At 40.3% G+C, this 18,219-nt stretch overlaps 2 protein-coding genes and 1 pseudogene across 4 annotated transcripts in view; all 3 read left to right on the top strand.

Moving 5' to 3' along the window:
• The window catches only part of LOC134933911 (uncharacterized), a 34,830-nt pseudogene extending 31,032 nt beyond the window's left edge, over positions 1 to 3,798 (top strand).
• LOC134933410 (protocadherin gamma-C5-like) overlaps positions 1 to 18,219 on the top strand; it is a 688,451-nt gene that overhangs the window by 122,776 nt on the left and 547,456 nt on the right. The gene's annotated exons all lie outside the window — the stretch shown is intronic.
• LOC134933910 (protocadherin gamma-B4-like) lies at positions 7,233 to 9,731 on the top strand. The gene has a single exon (XM_063929462.1). The coding sequence runs from the start codon at positions 7,338 to 7,340 to the stop codon at positions 9,729 to 9,731; it is 2,394 nt and encodes a 797-aa protein (XP_063785532.1). The 5' UTR covers positions 7,233 to 7,337.

Below are 18,219 nucleotides of genomic sequence, written 5' to 3'. Positions count from 1 at the left end.
GGAGACCAATCTGCATCTACTTTTCATATTTATACACAATTTTACATGTAAGGCAATTGTGCTGAACTAGGTACAGTATGATTGGATTATGTGATTATGTGACTTTTTTCCCAGATGAGCAGAATGCTATGTACAGTATGTTTGTTTATACATGATCACAGAGAGTCCAATGTTAGTGCAGGGAACAATTCAGATCCAGTTTGAGGCTGTAGAAAAACCTAAGAGATGTTGTTTGCCTTAAAACCTAATGTACTTTATATTTCACCTTACCAATTTGAAAATTGCCACTGTACTGTAGCAGTTGAGGAGAGAATTGATTGTGTTTTCGAGTGTAAAATAAATCTGAAAATTAAGAATATCAGATACACTTACTGACTTCAGGTGGAAGAACAAACAGAAAACCTAATATTACTCAGTGGCAAATGCAGGATTTCTAGAGGGGGGTTTCTAAACGCAGTCCACAATCTCCCACTCTGTGGAACATGGGAGCAAGTGCAGGAGTGGCAGAAAAACCTAGTAATAACGCTGGACATTAATGTAAACATTGGTCTAGTTATACATTGGATACTGTATAGAATATATTAATATTTAACATTATACAGTAGATGGTCTATAGTATATGCTGTGTCAAACATTATTATTATTATCCTTTATTTATATGGAACCACAAGGGTTCCGCAGTGCCCAATTACAGAGTACATAAACAAATAATCAAAACAGGAAAACAGCAACTTACAGTTGATGACAATATAGGACAAGTACAGGGTAAATAAACATAGCTACATCAGCAGATGATACTGGAATAAGTATCAGGTGGCAGAAGACTGCTGGATTTGGTGCAGTTGAAGATTATTAAAGTAAGAAAAAGGATAAGCACATGAGGGAAGAGGGCCCTACTCATGAGAGCTTGCATTCTAAAGGGGAGGGGTAGACAGACAGGGGTGACACAGACGGAGTACATAGAGAGCATGTAACAGAGGGTTAGGATGAGATTTGACTGGGTTTGGTGAAGAAGTGCGTCTTGAGAGCCTGTTTTGAGTTTTGTAGAGAGGTTGAGAGTCTGAGGGGGAAAGGTAGGGAATTCCAGAGAAATGGAGCAGCATGTGAAAAAAACATACAGTGGGGCAAAAAAGTATTTGGACAGCCATCGATTGTGCAAGTTGACCCACTTAAAAAGATGAGAGAAGTCTGTCATTTCCATCATAGGTACACTTCAACTGTGAGAGACGAAATCTGAAAACAAAACTAGGAAATCACATTGTATGATTTTGAAACAATTTATTTGTATATTCTTGCTGAAAAATAATTATTTGGACAATCAAAAAGTTTAACTCAATACTTTGTAATATAACCTCGGTTGGCAATTACAGAGGTCAAACGTTTCCTGTAGTTCTTGACCAGGTTTGCACACACTGTGGCAGGTATTTTGGCCCACTCTTCAATGCAGATCTTCTCTAGATCAGTCATGTTTTGGGGCTGTCGCTGGGTAACATGGACTTTCAACTCCCTCCACAGATTTTCTATTGGATTGAGGTCTGGAGACTGGCTAGGCTACTCCAGGACCTTGAAATGCTTCTTACAGAGCCACTCCTTAGATGCCCGGGTGGTGTGTTTGGGGTCATTGTCATGCTGGAAGACCCAACCACATTCCATCTTCAATTCTCTTACTGAAGGAAGGAGGTTTTTGCCCAAAATCTCACAATACATAGCCCCATTCATCCTCTCAATATGGATCAGTCATCCTGGCCCCTTTGCAGAAAAGCAGCCCAAAAGCATAATGTTTCCACCCCCATGCTTCACAGTGGGTAGGGTGTTCTTGGGATGCCATTCATCATTCTTTTTCCTCCAAACACAGCGAGTGGAGTTTATACCAAAAAGTTTAATTTTGCTCTCATCTAACCACATTACATTCTCCCAATCCTCCTCTGGATCATCCAGATGGTCACTGGCAAACTTTAGACGGGCCTGGACATGTGCTGGCTTAAGCAGGGAGACTTTTTGGGCACTGCAGGATTTCAATCCATGACGACATAGTGTGTTACCAATGGTAACCTTTGTGACTGTGGTCCCAGCTCTCTTGATGTCATTGACCAGGTCCCCCCTTGTAGTACTGGGCTGATTCCTCACTGTTCTCAAGATCATTGATACCCCACGAGGTGAGATCTTGTATGGAGCCCCAGGTTGAGGGAGATTGTCAGTGATCTTGTATTTCTTCCATTTTCTAATAATTGTGCCAACAGTTGATCTCTTCTCACCAAGCTGCTTGCCTATTGTAGAAATAGCTCATCCCAGCCTTGTGCAGCTCTACAATTTTGTCCCTGGTGTCCTTAGACAGCTCTCTGGTCTTTACCATGGTGGAGAGGCAGCAGTCTGACTGTTTGAGGGTGTGGACAGGTGTCTTTTATACAAATAACCAGTTCAAACAGGTGCCATTAATACAGGTAACGAGTGGAGGATAGTAGAGCTTCTTAAAGAAGTAACAGGTCTGTGAGAGCCAGAAATCTTGCTGCTTGGTAGGTGTCCAAATATTTATTTTCCACAAGAATATACAAGTAAATTTTTAAAAATCATACAATGTGATTTCCTGGTTTGTTTTTCAGTTTCTGTCTCTCACAGTTGAAGTGTACCTACAGTATGATGGAAATTACAGGCCTCTCTCATCTTTTTAAGTGGGTCAACTTGCACAATCGGTGGCTGTCCAAATACTTTTTTGCCCCACTGTATTTAAGTAATATAAATAAGTGGTCAGGAAAGGTTAAACATGGCATAATAAATAAATATGCAAACATAATAGAACCAGTAGGAGACAGAACTGTATTTTCTAAGCACACATTCCCCCACCCTCATGGTAAGGCTTCTGTCTCTCCTTCCTGATAGCTACTCTCTGGTCCAAGACTCAGATCCACACACACAGCAAACTGTTCATGTGCAGCAGCTCTGCTCTGTCCCTTAAACTGCATGATGTGGTGGCAGCTCTAGTAATCATATTATATACCATTGCTATTATTGTCATAATTTGAGCCACTTGCCAAGAGGAAGGGGATTTCTGGGCAACTGGAAACCCCCCCCCCTTTGTTTGCCTATGTTACTACTGTATATGAGGAAAGAGATTTTGCAAAATGAAAATGGAAATGTACTGTTGTTTTTAATATATATCTCAATGTTCTTCTTTTTCAGTACATTTTCCATATTTTATATGTGTATCAAGTTTAATCTGTTAGAATATGCATCAAAGTCTTAGGGTAGAATTAAATTACAGGCTAATTATTTTGCCCAGCCAAATCATCGTGGCAGCAGCTGCACTTTAAGTCAAATTTGGGAAAATGTGGGATTCCACCGGGCAGGCAAAGGGTGCAAGATGCAGTGCCATTGCCAGTGTTAAAACACTGCAGCAATGGAAATTCACCCTTTTGACTGCAATTGAATTCCCCCTATTTCTCTCATTTCTGTTTATAAATATTCTTACAGTTTATCAGTAAATATGTTTTTGTCTTAGGGTGGAATTAAATTACAAGCTGGTTATTTTGCCCATCCAAATTAGTGTGGCTGCAGCTGCACTTTAAGGCAGCCAATCTTGCACAAAACTGTGTACTACACTATAGGGTATTGAGCACATTTGAGGAAATGTGGAATTCCACCGGGCAGGCAAAGGGTGCAAGAAGCAGTGCCATTGCTGGTGTTAAAATGCTGCAGCAATGGACATTCACATGACTGCAATTGAATTCCCCCTATTTCTCTCATTTCTGTTTATAAATATTCTTACAGTTTATCAGTAAATGTGTTTTTGACTTTGAATGACTTTCACCTACTGTATTAGGAATAAAAAATTTGAAGTTGCTAAACATTAGTCGTGAATTGACACTAGAACACACAGTAGTGTAACAATAATATTGATATTGGGTAGGGTTGTGATCGATTTACTTACAGTATATTTGAACAATTAATAAAAATGCCAATTGGCGTTATAAATGATAAACTAATCACATAAAATAAGTTATTATTGCTGTCAACTCTACGTCTGGTTGTCTTAGGTTCTACCTGTCACATTCCTGGTAAGAGCTGATCCTGTCCTTGTGTTGCACAGCCTGATAACTATCTAATTATTACCTAATCACTGCAATACTGCATACAGAAAGTGCAACCTCTTCTCCTGTGAATGTTCTCTACTACCAGGCCCAAAATGGAGTTGGGGCTTTTAGGCAAAGAAACAAAGACAGTACTTCCCTAATAAAACATACTGCACAATAAGTGACTGTATGTATTTTACATGTATCCACTTGCTAATTAATTTTTTACTATGATTGTGCTTGATAAGAGAAGGAATGTGGATGTGTGCCATGATAATGCCCCTTTTCTTGTAAATGCAGTTATTCCAGTAATCTCTTGGGAAATGATAGGAGTTATGACTAAGATACAATATGGAATAAAAAATCCTGCAAGTTAAAACTTAGTCAGTGGGAAATATGGCCAAGAGCAGACACTCTAATATCACCATAAATAATGGAAGGTAGACGTTCTAATAAACAAATTTGATCTATGTTAATAAATATTAGAAACTACAGTATAAATGTATACAGTTGCTCAGCGCTGCCATCAGAAAGTGACTGCCAAAGCTGGAGTCCCGGGCCCATACAGAGAGGGGGGCCCATCCAATGGCCAGTTCAAAATGCTTGCTTTCTGGCTCAGGGTGATCCATATGTCTGCCATGCTGGCTGCAGCACTTTCAGGATTTGTGTTCCTCTGTGAACTGTAAACTGGGAACTGTCATCAGCTCTTGCTTGTGGGTACTTTCAGGTGCAATACAGTGCATAGCATTGAAATCTGTATGATCCCCACTGGCACCCCAGACCATTGCTACATACAGGCTTGTCATTTCTTTTTGGGTCCTGCACCTTAGGTAAGTAATGCTGGTACCCTGTACTGCAACCTATCACCACCGCCCCCCAGTAACATACATTATCCCCTCTACCCACCCTGGCCCCAGGGACATATACAGTCCCCCCCTATCCCTGGCTCCTAGACAAACAGCACCTGTGCCCATAGCTTAGGGATATGCAGTTCCTGCCCTACCACCCCCCTGAGCATAGGACATACACTACTTACCCTAACCTCCAGCCTCCTAGACACAGTACCCCCCAGCCCAGGGACATACACTATTCACCCTACCAACCCCCCAAACCCCCCCAGCCACAGGGACATACACTGCCTGCCATGTCCCCAACCAACCCCATATAAGGAACATATACTACCTGCCCCCCCCCCCCCACCCTGTCCAAGGACATAAATCAACTGCTATTTGGGGGCCTTGCCTATTCTATCTGACCTGGTCCCCACAATTTCTGATGGCAGCCATGCAGTTATTTAGTGGCTGGGAAATGGAGGTCAAAATTGTGTCTTCCTAATACAGTACATAAAAGTGTATTGTGTTTAATGCAAAAATATATTTTTTTAGCAACTTTATTTTGGTTTACAAATACTTACAAGCCTTAAACCTATAGTAATTTTTTTATTATGTATTGTTATGTACTGGTTTTATATCTGGAGCCACTGCTCACATTCTCTCTGACATTACTGTGGTATTATTGTGTGCAGATGCAATTCTATTTTGAAGCTCTATTCCTTTGTTTTTAAAGCAAATTATATACCTATGGCATACTTTTGATACTTTAGTGATGTTTGTAGCATTTTAACATATTGGTAGGTATGGTGTTATTCTTTGGTCATTTGGTATATTTCACAGGTTCAGCGTATTGCTGGGTACACACCTATATCATATACCTGATATCAGCTGATCAGATACCTGATATCAGCTGAATAGACCAACAATTGTTTAAGTGTGTATGGAGGCATGATAAAGGAGCGTTAGTTAGCTGATAAACAGCTTAAAACACTCCTGCAACTATCGGATCAAGAGGTCACATCTTATGTGCAGCACAGCTAATCTCCTGATACCATAGCAGAACACTGAGCTAGTTCTACTATTTCTAGCTCAGTGTGTATCAGGGTCACAGGGGGTCAAGCTGGGTACAAACTACATGGCTGATTGGTAGAGTTTAGCTGGTCCGCTGAGTGATCGGCAAAGTGTGTATTTACAGTAGATTAAGGTTGAAATCTATAAAAGAAAAAATTCTGTAAAATAAATGAGTTGTAGGTTGGTAATTTTCTATAGGTTTTTTTTATGAATGTCATGAGTAGTGTTTGCCCACAGCACATTCACTACAGCCAAACCCACTTTATACCCTCACATAAATCATACTGTATAATGCATAACAATCTATTGATTTGTCTGCTTTCATGTGATTTTTTATTGCAAAATATTTCACCAATTGTGCAAATAATTATTTGCACTGATAAAATGCATTGTCTGTAACCCGCATTATTGAATGAATAAACTATTTAAGGATGTGAAGAATATTCTTTTTTATTAACTGTAAAGAAGGGAAATGTAACTGCAGCTGTACAGTTAAATTTTTTTCATTACTGTATATTAAAAATGATTACTGAATAATTTTTTAAGATGAATTAGACATTATTTAAATTATACAGTTTAAAAACATTGTTGCCATCTGTCATTATATTGACAAACTAATTTAAATAATGTGTAATATTTGTTAAATACAAACTATATTTCAGAATCATTTATAACTTATCAGTTTTTAAAAGAAACTTTGTTGAAACCAGCAACATAATGATTGCAGCTGTTTTGATAAAGAAGCAATTATATCTTTCTTTCTTTCTTTCTTTCTTTCTTTCTTTCTTTCTTTCTTTCTTTCTTTCTTTCTTTCTATCTATCTATCTATCTAGTACATGGTTTAAATCGCTGCTAAAATGTATTAATAATACATTATTAATACATGTCCTAGACTTTAGGATAGTTCTAGAACAGTAAAGATTTATCTGCTAATCTTTTGTTACTGCATGCAAAAAAACTTTAAATATACTATTCGGTTTAAATACATTACATAGTAAGTAAACAGAAAACTTTTTTTGTATTTGATACTTTATCAATTGTATTGAAATATATTTATTGCACCATTTGAAAAGCATTTTTTTCTATTGAAGAAATATTTAAAATCAAATATATATTCCAAACTATGAAATGTACATTTCAAACGTGCTTCCTATATTCATCCTCATGGTGGTGCTCCTGCCTAACAAGATAGAGAAGCTGGCTGTACATTTTGTGGAAGTAGCAATTTTTGTAATACTCGGACACTGCAGATCAACAAGAAGCCAGGATATTTGTCACCCTTCTCTTGCACTGAGGAGATAAAGCAGCATTTTCATCTTTCTTTGGATTCTAAAGAAACAGATACAGCAATTCAGGACCCAATTATATGGAGGGCATGGCTTGGCAAGTAATATTTTGCTGCTTTTGTTTCTATACTGTGGCTGCTTCTGATCAGTTTCACTACTCTATTCTAGAAGAGATGAAGCTGAATTCTGTAATAGTGAATGTTGCAGAGGATTTAGGATTTAAGAGTAATGAACTGAAAAATAGAAAATTAAGGATTGTTTCTCAGAACAGGAATTATTTCAACATCAGTTTAAAAAATGGCAATTTATATGTTAGTGACAGGATAGACAGGGAAGAGATATGTGGATCAGAGCAGAGCTGCTTTCTGGATCTTGAGATTTTAGCTGTTAACCCTGTGAATGTTTATTCAGTTAAAATTGAAATTCAGGATATAAATGATAACTCACCAAATTTTTCCAAGGATACCTTCAATATAAGAATAAGTGAATCTGCTTTGCTGGGAGCACGATTTGTTCTGGGAAATGCACGAGATCCAGATCTAGGCTCTAATTCTTTACAATCATATGAACTTAGTCCTAATTCACATTTCACATTGGTAGATAAGTCTGAGTCCAGAAAGGAATATCCAGAACTACTTTTAGTGCAGCCCCTGGATCGAGAAAAACATCAAAAGTATGAAATTATTTTAACTGCTTTTGATGGAGGCAAACCTGTGAAAACTGGAACTACAATAATTAATATTCTTGTTCAGGATATTAATGATAATTATCCAGTATTCAGTCAAAAAAGTTATCAGGTCAACCTAAATGAGAATTTACCAATTGGTTTTGAAGTTCTTCATCTAAATGCCACTGATAAAGATGAGGGCTCCAATGCGGAAATTACATATTTGTTTAGTCATATTACTGAAAATGCTCGTCATGTGTTTACTATGGATCCAGAATCTGGTGTAATGAAAACTATAGGAGAACTAGACTTTGAAGTGACACAAAGTTATGAGATGACGGTGGAAGCAGCAGATGGTGGTGGCTTAGTGGAGCAATGTACCATATTGATACAGATCATGGATGTCAATGATAATGCACCTGAGATAATGCTTGCTTCGCTATCTACACCAATTCCAGAGGATTCTGCACCCGGTACACTTGTCGCATTAATTAATGTCAAGGATTTGGATTCTGGAAACTATGGGGATGTGAGTTGTCGAATGACAGATATACCCTCACTTAAATTAATGCCATCCTCCAATAATTACTACAAGCTAGAAACTGCTAGTCCTCTGGATAGAGAAACAAAATCTACTTATAATATAACAATTATTGCTGAAGATGAAGGCTCTCCTCCAATGGTAACTAAGAAAATGATATATATAACCATTTCAGATGTGAATGATAATCCTCCAGTCTTTGATAAACCAATGTATATATCCTACATTCCAGAGCACACCCCTGCAGGAACTTCAGTACATAGCATCCAGGCATCAGACTCAGACGACAAAGAAAATGCTCGGATAGTATATTCTGTTGTTAACACAAATATTGATAACATTCCAGTGTCATCATTCATCTCCATAAACTCAATGACTGGAATTATTTATGCTCAGAGATCATTTGACTATGAACAGCTGCGGGAATTTCAGTTCCAGGTGATGGCTAAAGACAATGGATCTCCTCCTCTAAGCAGTAATGTCACAGTGAGGATATGTATAATTGATAAGAATGACAATTCTCCTAAGATTCTCTACCCATCACCAGACAATGAGGGATCAGCATTATTTGAGTTTATTCCTCACTCTGCTGAGAAAGGTTATCTAGTGACCAAAGTGATTGCAGTGGATGCTGACTCTGGACACAATGCCTGGCTCTCCTATCACTTGCTACAGGTTCCTGACCCTTCTTTGTTTACCATTGGCCAACGCACTGGTGAAATCAGGATAGGACGAGACCTTCCAGACACAGAGTCTTTGAGACAAAATATTGTGGTTCTGGTGAAGGATAATGGAGTACCCTCTCTGTCAGCTACAGTCACTTTGAACTTGGTTGTGGCTGAAAACTTTCAACAACTTGAACCAGAGATAAAACACCAACCTCGTAATTCAGATTCTCCATCCAATGTAACATTTTATCTAGTAATAGCCATAGCCCTCATCTCTATTTTATTTATTGTGGCAGTGCTGGCTACAATCATTTTTAAATGCCACAAATCAAATACTCCAACATCTTTTGAGGCTCTGAGCAGAAACGTGTATCCTCAGTTCACCCTGGGTTGTCCTTCTGAGATCAGTGATGGGAGCTTACCATATCCATTCTCTTATGATGTATGTGTGACCCTCGACTCAAAGCGGAATGAAATTGCCTATCTGAAACCAGTGCAGAATGTCCCCACAGACAACCTCATTGACACAGATGATTCTGCTGTTGGAACTGATTCTACAAATGCCAATTTGTCTACCAGCAGCATTGTACAGGTATGACCAACTAAAACCAAATTAATAATCATTAATATGTTGTTGCTTAGATGAAATGTCATTGCATCATAATGCTTAATTAATATAATTACTCATCATGTTAGTTAATATGTATAATATAACAATTTTAATAACTTGTGTTATTTAAAATAATATGATTACTATGACACAATCTTCATCTTTAATGGCATTGTTGCTTTCCATAAATAAATAAAAAATCAGTACACTTTGATGTTTTGTCAGACATACTTTTACATTTAAAACTCTTTTCACATATTACTGCTATAAACAATATATAAAGAGGACCATACAGTAATTATACTTTTATAAATACTAATTAAAAATGGGAAATGGGTGCTTCATTGCCCACTGTCATCTCTATACCAGGCCCTAAGTGACATTTTAAAGGTATTTTAAATGTACTTAGCCATTGAATGATTTTGTTCTTGGTTTACCAGTTGAAGAAAAACAGTGCTAAATTGAAGAAAAGGATGTCATTCTTATTATATGTCAACCGCAAATTCTTAGTAAAATACATGCATTTCAGCTTTGATAGCTGACTTTTATATACAGTATGTTACAACTTTTAATTTTGAACAATCCTCCACATCAGAGCACAGTGAGATCAATCTACATCTAATATGCTTTACATAGTCATACACTATACACTATATTTTACCTAAAAGTAAATTATGCCATATTAGGGGGCATATTTACTGGAGATTGATTTTGGTCAGTTATGCAGGGGATTTTGCAGATTTTTGGGGGGAGGGAGTCGATTTTGCAGATTGTACATTTACTAAGGCAAAATAAACAAACAAAAAATAGGGTGAAATTAATTAATAAATCAACTGACAATCAAATCTAAAAACATTGATGGTTTCCCACTTCAACTCTGAAAATCTAAATTTTACTAATGATTGGTTTAAAAAAAATCATTCTCAAATCTACAAAAAATTAATATCGATAGACAAATTGATAAAATAATAAACACAGGTATTTTTCACTTGTATAACACATTCTATTGCAGTCATTCCCAACCTTTGTCCTCAAGGCACACTAAGGGTAAATTTATTAAAGCTTCTGTCTTTCATTTTCTAGGATGCACTAGATAAATGATAGACAGAATCTTATTGGTTGGTATGGTCAACATCACCACTTTTCATTATTATAAGCTTTAGTAAATCTACCCCTGATGGTCTCGGTACCTCAGTTACTTTGATTAAAACCATATGTGCTCAAGTCTGGATATCACTAAACCCTGGACTGTTAGTGTGCCTTGAGGACCTAGGTTGGGAATGCCTGTTCTATTGGCTAAACCTTCATTATGATGCCTATAAAAAGTATAGATGCTGAACACTGAGCACATGCAAACTTTGGGTTCCAATTCGAATGAAATCCTGGCTCAGGTCATCACGCCAAGTTCAAACCTCAGATCTATACCCAAATCTTGTGTGTTTTGGATTGCAAGTCCCTCTCTCATGATTGCAGGTGCAATTTCACATTAGAAATGACTGGAAATGAATGTTATAGATGGGCCTGATTCATTGACCGATGCTACTGTATGTCGATGTTTTCACAGTTATTGGTTAAACTGCACATGCATATGCTTCACCCTGCACATGCACCAAAGACTAGTAGCAATGTCACTCATAGCACTTTCCTTCCTGCAGATTGATTGACAATCAGGCACCATTTGGGGGTGTTGACTATGGAGTGGTGGTAAAAATGCAGGTTTTGTGGCATGTCACTGACTACATCTGTGAACTCATACACAAACAGCATGGCTCTGGCATATCATTTCAGGCTGCTGTGCTGCATGGCTATTGACCTACTCAAGCTGACCATTATCAAAGGATCTGCATGTGCGCTGCAAATGTGTACAGTTGCTGTGTCTATTCATTGGCTCTGGTGGAGGTTCTCTACACTTCAGAGTGTCTAAGGTTTTTGCATAATTTCACATATCCCCAGTGTGCACATTTGCATCTGTGATCACCATTGCATCCACCAATGAACAAGGCCCAATGTTAATAATACTGTAGGAACAAAAATATGTCCAAATTACATGATTTTAGCTGTTTTTATAAATTTGAAAACAAATCCATATGTAAAATCAAAACATTTGAGCATCTACACACATTTCTATATAAAAACAGGACCCAAATATGTGGTTTGCAGTGGCTGTAGGAATTATCTTCCTCATTCAGGGATGGACATGGTGCACATTGCTGCTACATCTTTGGATGCAGGCGCAGCAGTGATGTGAAAATATGCTAATGTAGGAGGCGTCTGAGGGAAAAAGACACCTGACAACATCACAGATCTGAGTGTTGCATCCTAACATCATTTTATAAACCACTGACCATCTGAGTAACTCTGAGGTTAGTCAGATTGACCCTTACAGCTCCATAGCCAAGGCCAGTAATTCTGCATTGGAAGATGCTCTGCCCAGCCGTGGCACTCCCAGAATATGGGGGTGACATGCCCCAGTTTTCAGGAACACTGCTCAGCTCTGTCTGTCCAATCCACGATCCCAAATCATACCTCCCAACTGTCCCGATTTGAGTGGGACAGTCCCGCTATTCGGACACTGTCCCGCTGTCCCTCCCACGGGTTGTAGTGTCCCGTGGATGGGGGGGCAGTTGGGGTAACCAGTGATCACCGCTGCTCTGCAAAGCAGCTGGTGATCACTGAATAGATGCCGTGCGGCATCTGAACAGTGTGGGGAGGAGAGGAAGGGACTGCCCAGCTGCTCAAGGAGCGCTGGGCACACCCCCTAAACAGAAAAAACGGGGATTATAGCATGATGCCCCGCCCCTAATCCGAGGCTCGCCCACTTTTTGGCTGCGGACGCGCCTCGGGCTCGGCATGTCCCGCTTCTGTGATCACAAAAGTTGGGAGGTATGCCAAATGGTGGCACTGCATGTAACGATGAAAGGACCCATTGTGCAAATGCATAGAATGGATCCGCTGCCCGCACATTGGAAATGTAAGGAAACCATCAGGCATGTAAACATGCAGGGACAGATTAAGGGGGCAACAGGGGCAGTCACCCCAGGGTCCCCACATACAGAGGAGCCCCCACACATATTCAGTCTGACCGTGACTGCCAGATACCAGATTCATCAGGACTGCTGGCAACCACAGTGCTAGCCAGAACACCAGCTTACAAACAAAGATAATGGCCGCCGCCATGTTGCAAACATGATTCGGAAAGCTGACTACCACAAAAAAAATGGCCATACACATAGGACGAATTAGAAACCAAAAATGTGACCTTCTCTTGGCTATTAACCCATTTTCGGGATCTCCACCACCACCACCACCAATAACATGGCTCCTGCAAAGGAGCATAAGTATGGATGGCACTAATGAAATTGCGACTTGCAAAATATTAGATTGCAGCCAGTACTATGTATGCCAAGTGCCAACCACTGTGCATGCACATTGAGAGCTCCACTAGGGAGTAATATGGCCTCTAGTAGCTATTACTGCACATAATCACCAGGAGCATGCAATGGCATTTGCTAGAGATGCCAGGAGACCCATTTTTTTCACTGGACCACTACAAGCTGAAAACCACAGGCTTTGAGGTGAGTACTAGGGAGAGGGGCATGTGGGAGGGGCCACCAGGGGGGTAACTGCATGGCATGTAGAGGGGGCACTGTTTCCATATTGGATGGTTAAGGGGTCATTTTATTGGAGGGGGCACCACAACATAGTTGCCCCAGGGTCCCACAAGTTTTAATCTGGCCCTATATCTGAATGAGGCCATGTGGCAGTTCAAGGTTGTACAATGCTGGGCACTTTCCTGTAAGAAATTCACCAACTGACTGAAGAAACCCAGATGGCAAAATTAGAAACCACAGAAGCTCATGTGATATGTTTGGTCCAATAGAAAATTAGTAGGAAGGGAATTATGATTTTTAAGTCTATTTGCAGCTGCTTTTAAATGCAATTGACAGAAATGACAGACAATATACTACTAATAATCGACCAATATTGGTATCAATACTGGTATCAATTTTAAAACTGTTAGTAAATATGCAATTTAGACCCTGAAATACTGTAAAACGTCTATCAATTTAAAATCAATCTAAAAATTGACTGTTAGTAAATATACCCTAGGTGTAACTGGAGTGGATAGCCTTCTCCCTGCCGAGTTGAATGGTATTTATGTTTGCAAATAAATACTCATAGGTAGTGTAGTGTTAGTGAAGAGAACAATTCAGCACTATTCTGGGGCTGTAGGGAACTCGCTGAAATAATGCGTACCTTAAAATCTAAATGTACTCTTTATATTTCAAATAAAAAATGTGATTACTTCTAAACTGTTCCAGCCTCCACTGTAGCAGTTGAAGAGAGAAGTGGCTGATTGTGTTATAAGGTATAATAAAAAAATCTAAAAAGAAACTTTGTAGATATGTACATTTGCTGAGTTTAGATACTTCTACTATATGAACAGGCGGAAGAACAAATGTCCTCAGGAATAGATGCCCAAAACTAAATTTATTATATGCAGAAATAGATTATGGGGTATATGCAATTCACGGCGAATCGCGGCAAATTATCGCCGTTTTTAAATTCGACACAATTCGACAGGTGAATTCCGGCAGGTGGCTGCTGGAATTCACCATATTCAATGCAAAACGGATTCGACAGACCCGCGGGCGAAAATCGGCCGATTTGGCGGATTTTGCCGCGATTTTAAAAAACGGGAAAAAACGGGAAAAACCCGGAAAAAAAAATGGCGTGGGGTCCCCCCTCCAAAGCATAACCAGCCTCGGGCTCTTCGAGGTGGTCCTGGTTCTAAAAATGCGGGGGAAAAATTGACAGGGGATCCCCCGTATTTTTAAAACCAGCACCGGGCTCTGCGCCTGGTGCTGGTGCCAAAAATACGGGGGACAAAACGAGCAGGGGTCCCCCGTATTTTTCACACCAGCATCGGGCTCCACTAGCTGGACAGATAATGCCACAGCCGGGGGTCACTTTTATGCCGTGCCCTGCGGCCGTGGCATTAAATATCCAACTAGTCACCCCTGGCCGGGGTACCCTGGGGGAGTGGGGACCCCTACAATCAAGGGGTCCCCCCCCAGCCACCCAAGGGCCAGGGGTGAAGCCCGAGGCTGTCCCCCCCCCATCCAATGGGCTGCGGATGGGGGGGCTGATAGCCTTTTGTGATAATAAAAAGATATTGTTTTTTCCAGTAGTACTACAAGTCCCAGCAAGCCTCCCCCGCAAGCTGGTACTTGGAGAACCACAAGTACCAGCATGCGGGAGAAAAACGGGCCCGCTGGTACCTGTAGTACTACTGGAAAAAAAATACCCAAATAAAAACAGTACACAGACACCTTGATAGTAAAACTTTATTACACACTACCGACACACACATACTTACCTATGTTGACACGCCGACTGCCACGGTCTCCGACGATCCGAGGGTACCTGTGAAAAAATTATACTCACCTTCCAGCGTCCAGAGGTACATCCACGTCCAGATATAAATCCACGTACTTGTTAAAAAAACAAACCGAACACCCGCTCCATACCGGACTAAAAGGGGTCCCTTGCTTTCACATCAGACCCCTTTCTCCCGAATGCCGGGACATCACGTGACTCCTGTCACTGAAGTCCCTTCAGCCAATCAGGAAGCGCTACTTCCGTGGCGCTCACCTGATTGGCTGTGCGCTGTCTGTGCTGTGACAGCGCATCGCAAAGCCGCTCCATTAGTTTCAATGGTGGGAACTTAGCGGCTAGCGGTGGGATTACCCGCGGTCAGCCGCTGACCGGCGGGTGACCTCACCGCTAGCCGCTAAGTTCCCACCATTGAATAAAATGGACGGGGCTGTGCGATGCGCTGTCTGAGTTCAGACAGCGCACAGCCAATCAGGTGAGCGCAACGAAGTGGCGCTTCCTGATTGGCTTTAGAGACCTTTGTGTGACAGCTGTCACTGACAGGTCTCATTCGTGGAAAGGGGTCTCATGTGTCAGCATGGGACCCCTTTCAGTCCGGTGGCCCGTGTGTTCGTTTTCTTTTTTTGCCAAGTACGTGGATGTATCTCTGGACCATGGCTGAGGTGAGTATATTGATCTTTTATTTTCAGGTATCCGTGGATTCTACATGGAGAAGAGGACCGATGTCGGCGTGTGAACATAGGTAAGTATGTGTGTGTCGACGTATGAAATAAAGTTTTACTGTCACGGTGTGTGTGTCCTGTTTTTATTTGGGTATTTTTTTCCCAGTAGTACTACAGGTACCAGCGGGCCCGTTTTTCTCCCGCATGCTGGTACTTGTGGTTCTCCAAGTACCAGCTTGCGGGGGAGGCTTGCTGGGACTTGTAGTACTGCTGGAAAAAACAATATTCTTTTCATTATCACAAAAGGCTATCAGCCCCCCCATCCGCAGCCCATTGGATGGGGGGGACAGCCTCGGGCTTCACCCCTGGCCCTTGGGTGGCTGGGGGGGGACCCCTTGATTGAAGGGGTCCCCACTCCCCCAGGGTACCCCGGCCAGGGGTGACTAGTTAGATATTTAATGCCACGGCCGCAGGGCACGGCATAAAAGTGACCCCCGGCTGTGGCATTATCTGTCCAGCTAGTGGAGCCCGATGCTGGTGTGAAAAATACGGGGGACCCCTGCTCGTTTTGTCCCCCGTATTTTTTGCACCAGCACCAGGCGCAGAGCCCGGTGCTGGTTTTAAAAATACGGGGGATCCCCTGTCAATTTTTTCTTCGCATTTTTAGAACCAGGACCAGCTCGAAGAGCCCGAGGCTGGTTATGCTTTGGAGGGGGGACCCCACGCCATTTTTTTAAAGGATTTTACCGTTCCAGCAATAAAAAATAAATAAATAAAAATAATATTTTAAAAAATATATAAATAATATTTGTGCCTCCAAAAAAAAAAAAAAAAGTACCTAATCCCTTCTAATATAAATAGATATGCTATTCCTAAAAAAAAAAAAACACCAAAAAAAACATGTTTAAAATTTTTTTTATTGTTTTCACCCTCCAAAGTGTGGCGGATTGAAAATGACGAATTTGCTGTCTAATAGCACTGCTGTCGAATTTCCAAACTTGAATTGAATATGCTTTGGTCGAATTGCAGCACTTGTATCATTGCAGAAAAGTCGAATTTGCAAAAATTCGAATTTCAAAAAGTCGAATTTTGAAAGTCCGTTTTTTGGTCGGAAAGCACTGAATTGCATAGGCAAATTTTTTTTTTGGGCGAAAATGACCCGAAATTCGACAATTTCGGGAATTCGACCGCAATTGCATATACCCCTATGTAAACTTGGCAACGAAATCTCCTGTTTTTTTTATATCTATAGCTCAGTATTCTCTTTTTTTTTAAATCAGTTTCCATTTCTATCAAATATATCAAGTCTAATTTGTTAGAATATGCATCAAAATCATAATCTCTCATTTCTGTTTACAGATATTCTTACAGTTGTCTTTATGCTTTTTCAGTAAATGTGTTTTTGACTTTTAATAACTTTAATGAATCTTTTTGAAAAAACAAAGTTATTCAATATTATTCGCCATATGACTCTAGAATGCAAAGTAGTGTAACAATAATATTGATACTGGGTACGGCTGTGACCGACTTACTTACAACACACTGTGCTATTAGTAAAAATTACAACAGTCAGTAAAAAGGATTAACTAATCAGTAGAAAGAAATTCCTATAGCTGGCAACTCTACAACTAGTTGTCTTAGGTTGTACCTGATACAGTCCTAGCTACAACTGAGCCTGTTCTTGTGTTGTGCAGACTGACAACTTCCAAGTCTTTTTTTTATTATTACTTACTCTCCAAAACACTGCGTACAAAATATACAAAATGTGCAAATTCCTTTCTTTTCTCCTTTGAATGTTCTCTAGTAATAGGCCCAAAATGAAGTTGTGGTTTTCAGGCAAAGAAGCATAGACAGTGCTTCCCAAAAATAATATTCTTCACTGTGAGTAACTATGTATTTGATGTTGCCGCTTACTAATATTTTATACTATGATTGTGCTATTTAATTATTTTAATACTTTGAAATACCGTACATACACAAATGACAGAAATGTAGGTGAGACAGTTATAATTCTTGTCACTTAATCCTGAGTCTTGGGAAGTGTGGACCATGGAACACAGGTAGCATGGACCCTTGCCACTAGTGCAAGCAACAGTTCAAAGCATTTTCTTTAGAGAAGTGAATGATGTTCAAGTTGTCTTACTACTTTAGAAGGACTATGTACACCCCTGTGGATGTGACAAGGTGGCATGATGATTCACATTTGTTTGTATAATTGCAAACAATGGTGCCGAGAGAGGGGGGAGAGGGTACAAATTACCCAGGGCCAGGTCTGATGGAGGGGACCAGTGAGGGTCCAGTAGGGGCCCAGACTCCCTCTTAGCTAGCAGCAGCACCTGCAGCTCTTCCCCAGCCTAGCACACGCTGCTGTATACTGGGCTGCAGTGTGGTAATGGAGGTGCTTAAAATACAAATTT

Source organism: Pseudophryne corroboree, chromosome 6 (genome assembly GCF_028390025.1).
Source record: "Pseudophryne corroboree isolate aPseCor3 chromosome 6, aPseCor3.hap2, whole genome shotgun sequence".
NCBI lineage: Eukaryota > Metazoa > Chordata > Amphibia > Anura > Myobatrachidae > Pseudophryne > Pseudophryne corroboree.
This window is presented reverse-complemented; position numbering and strand designations above follow the sequence as displayed.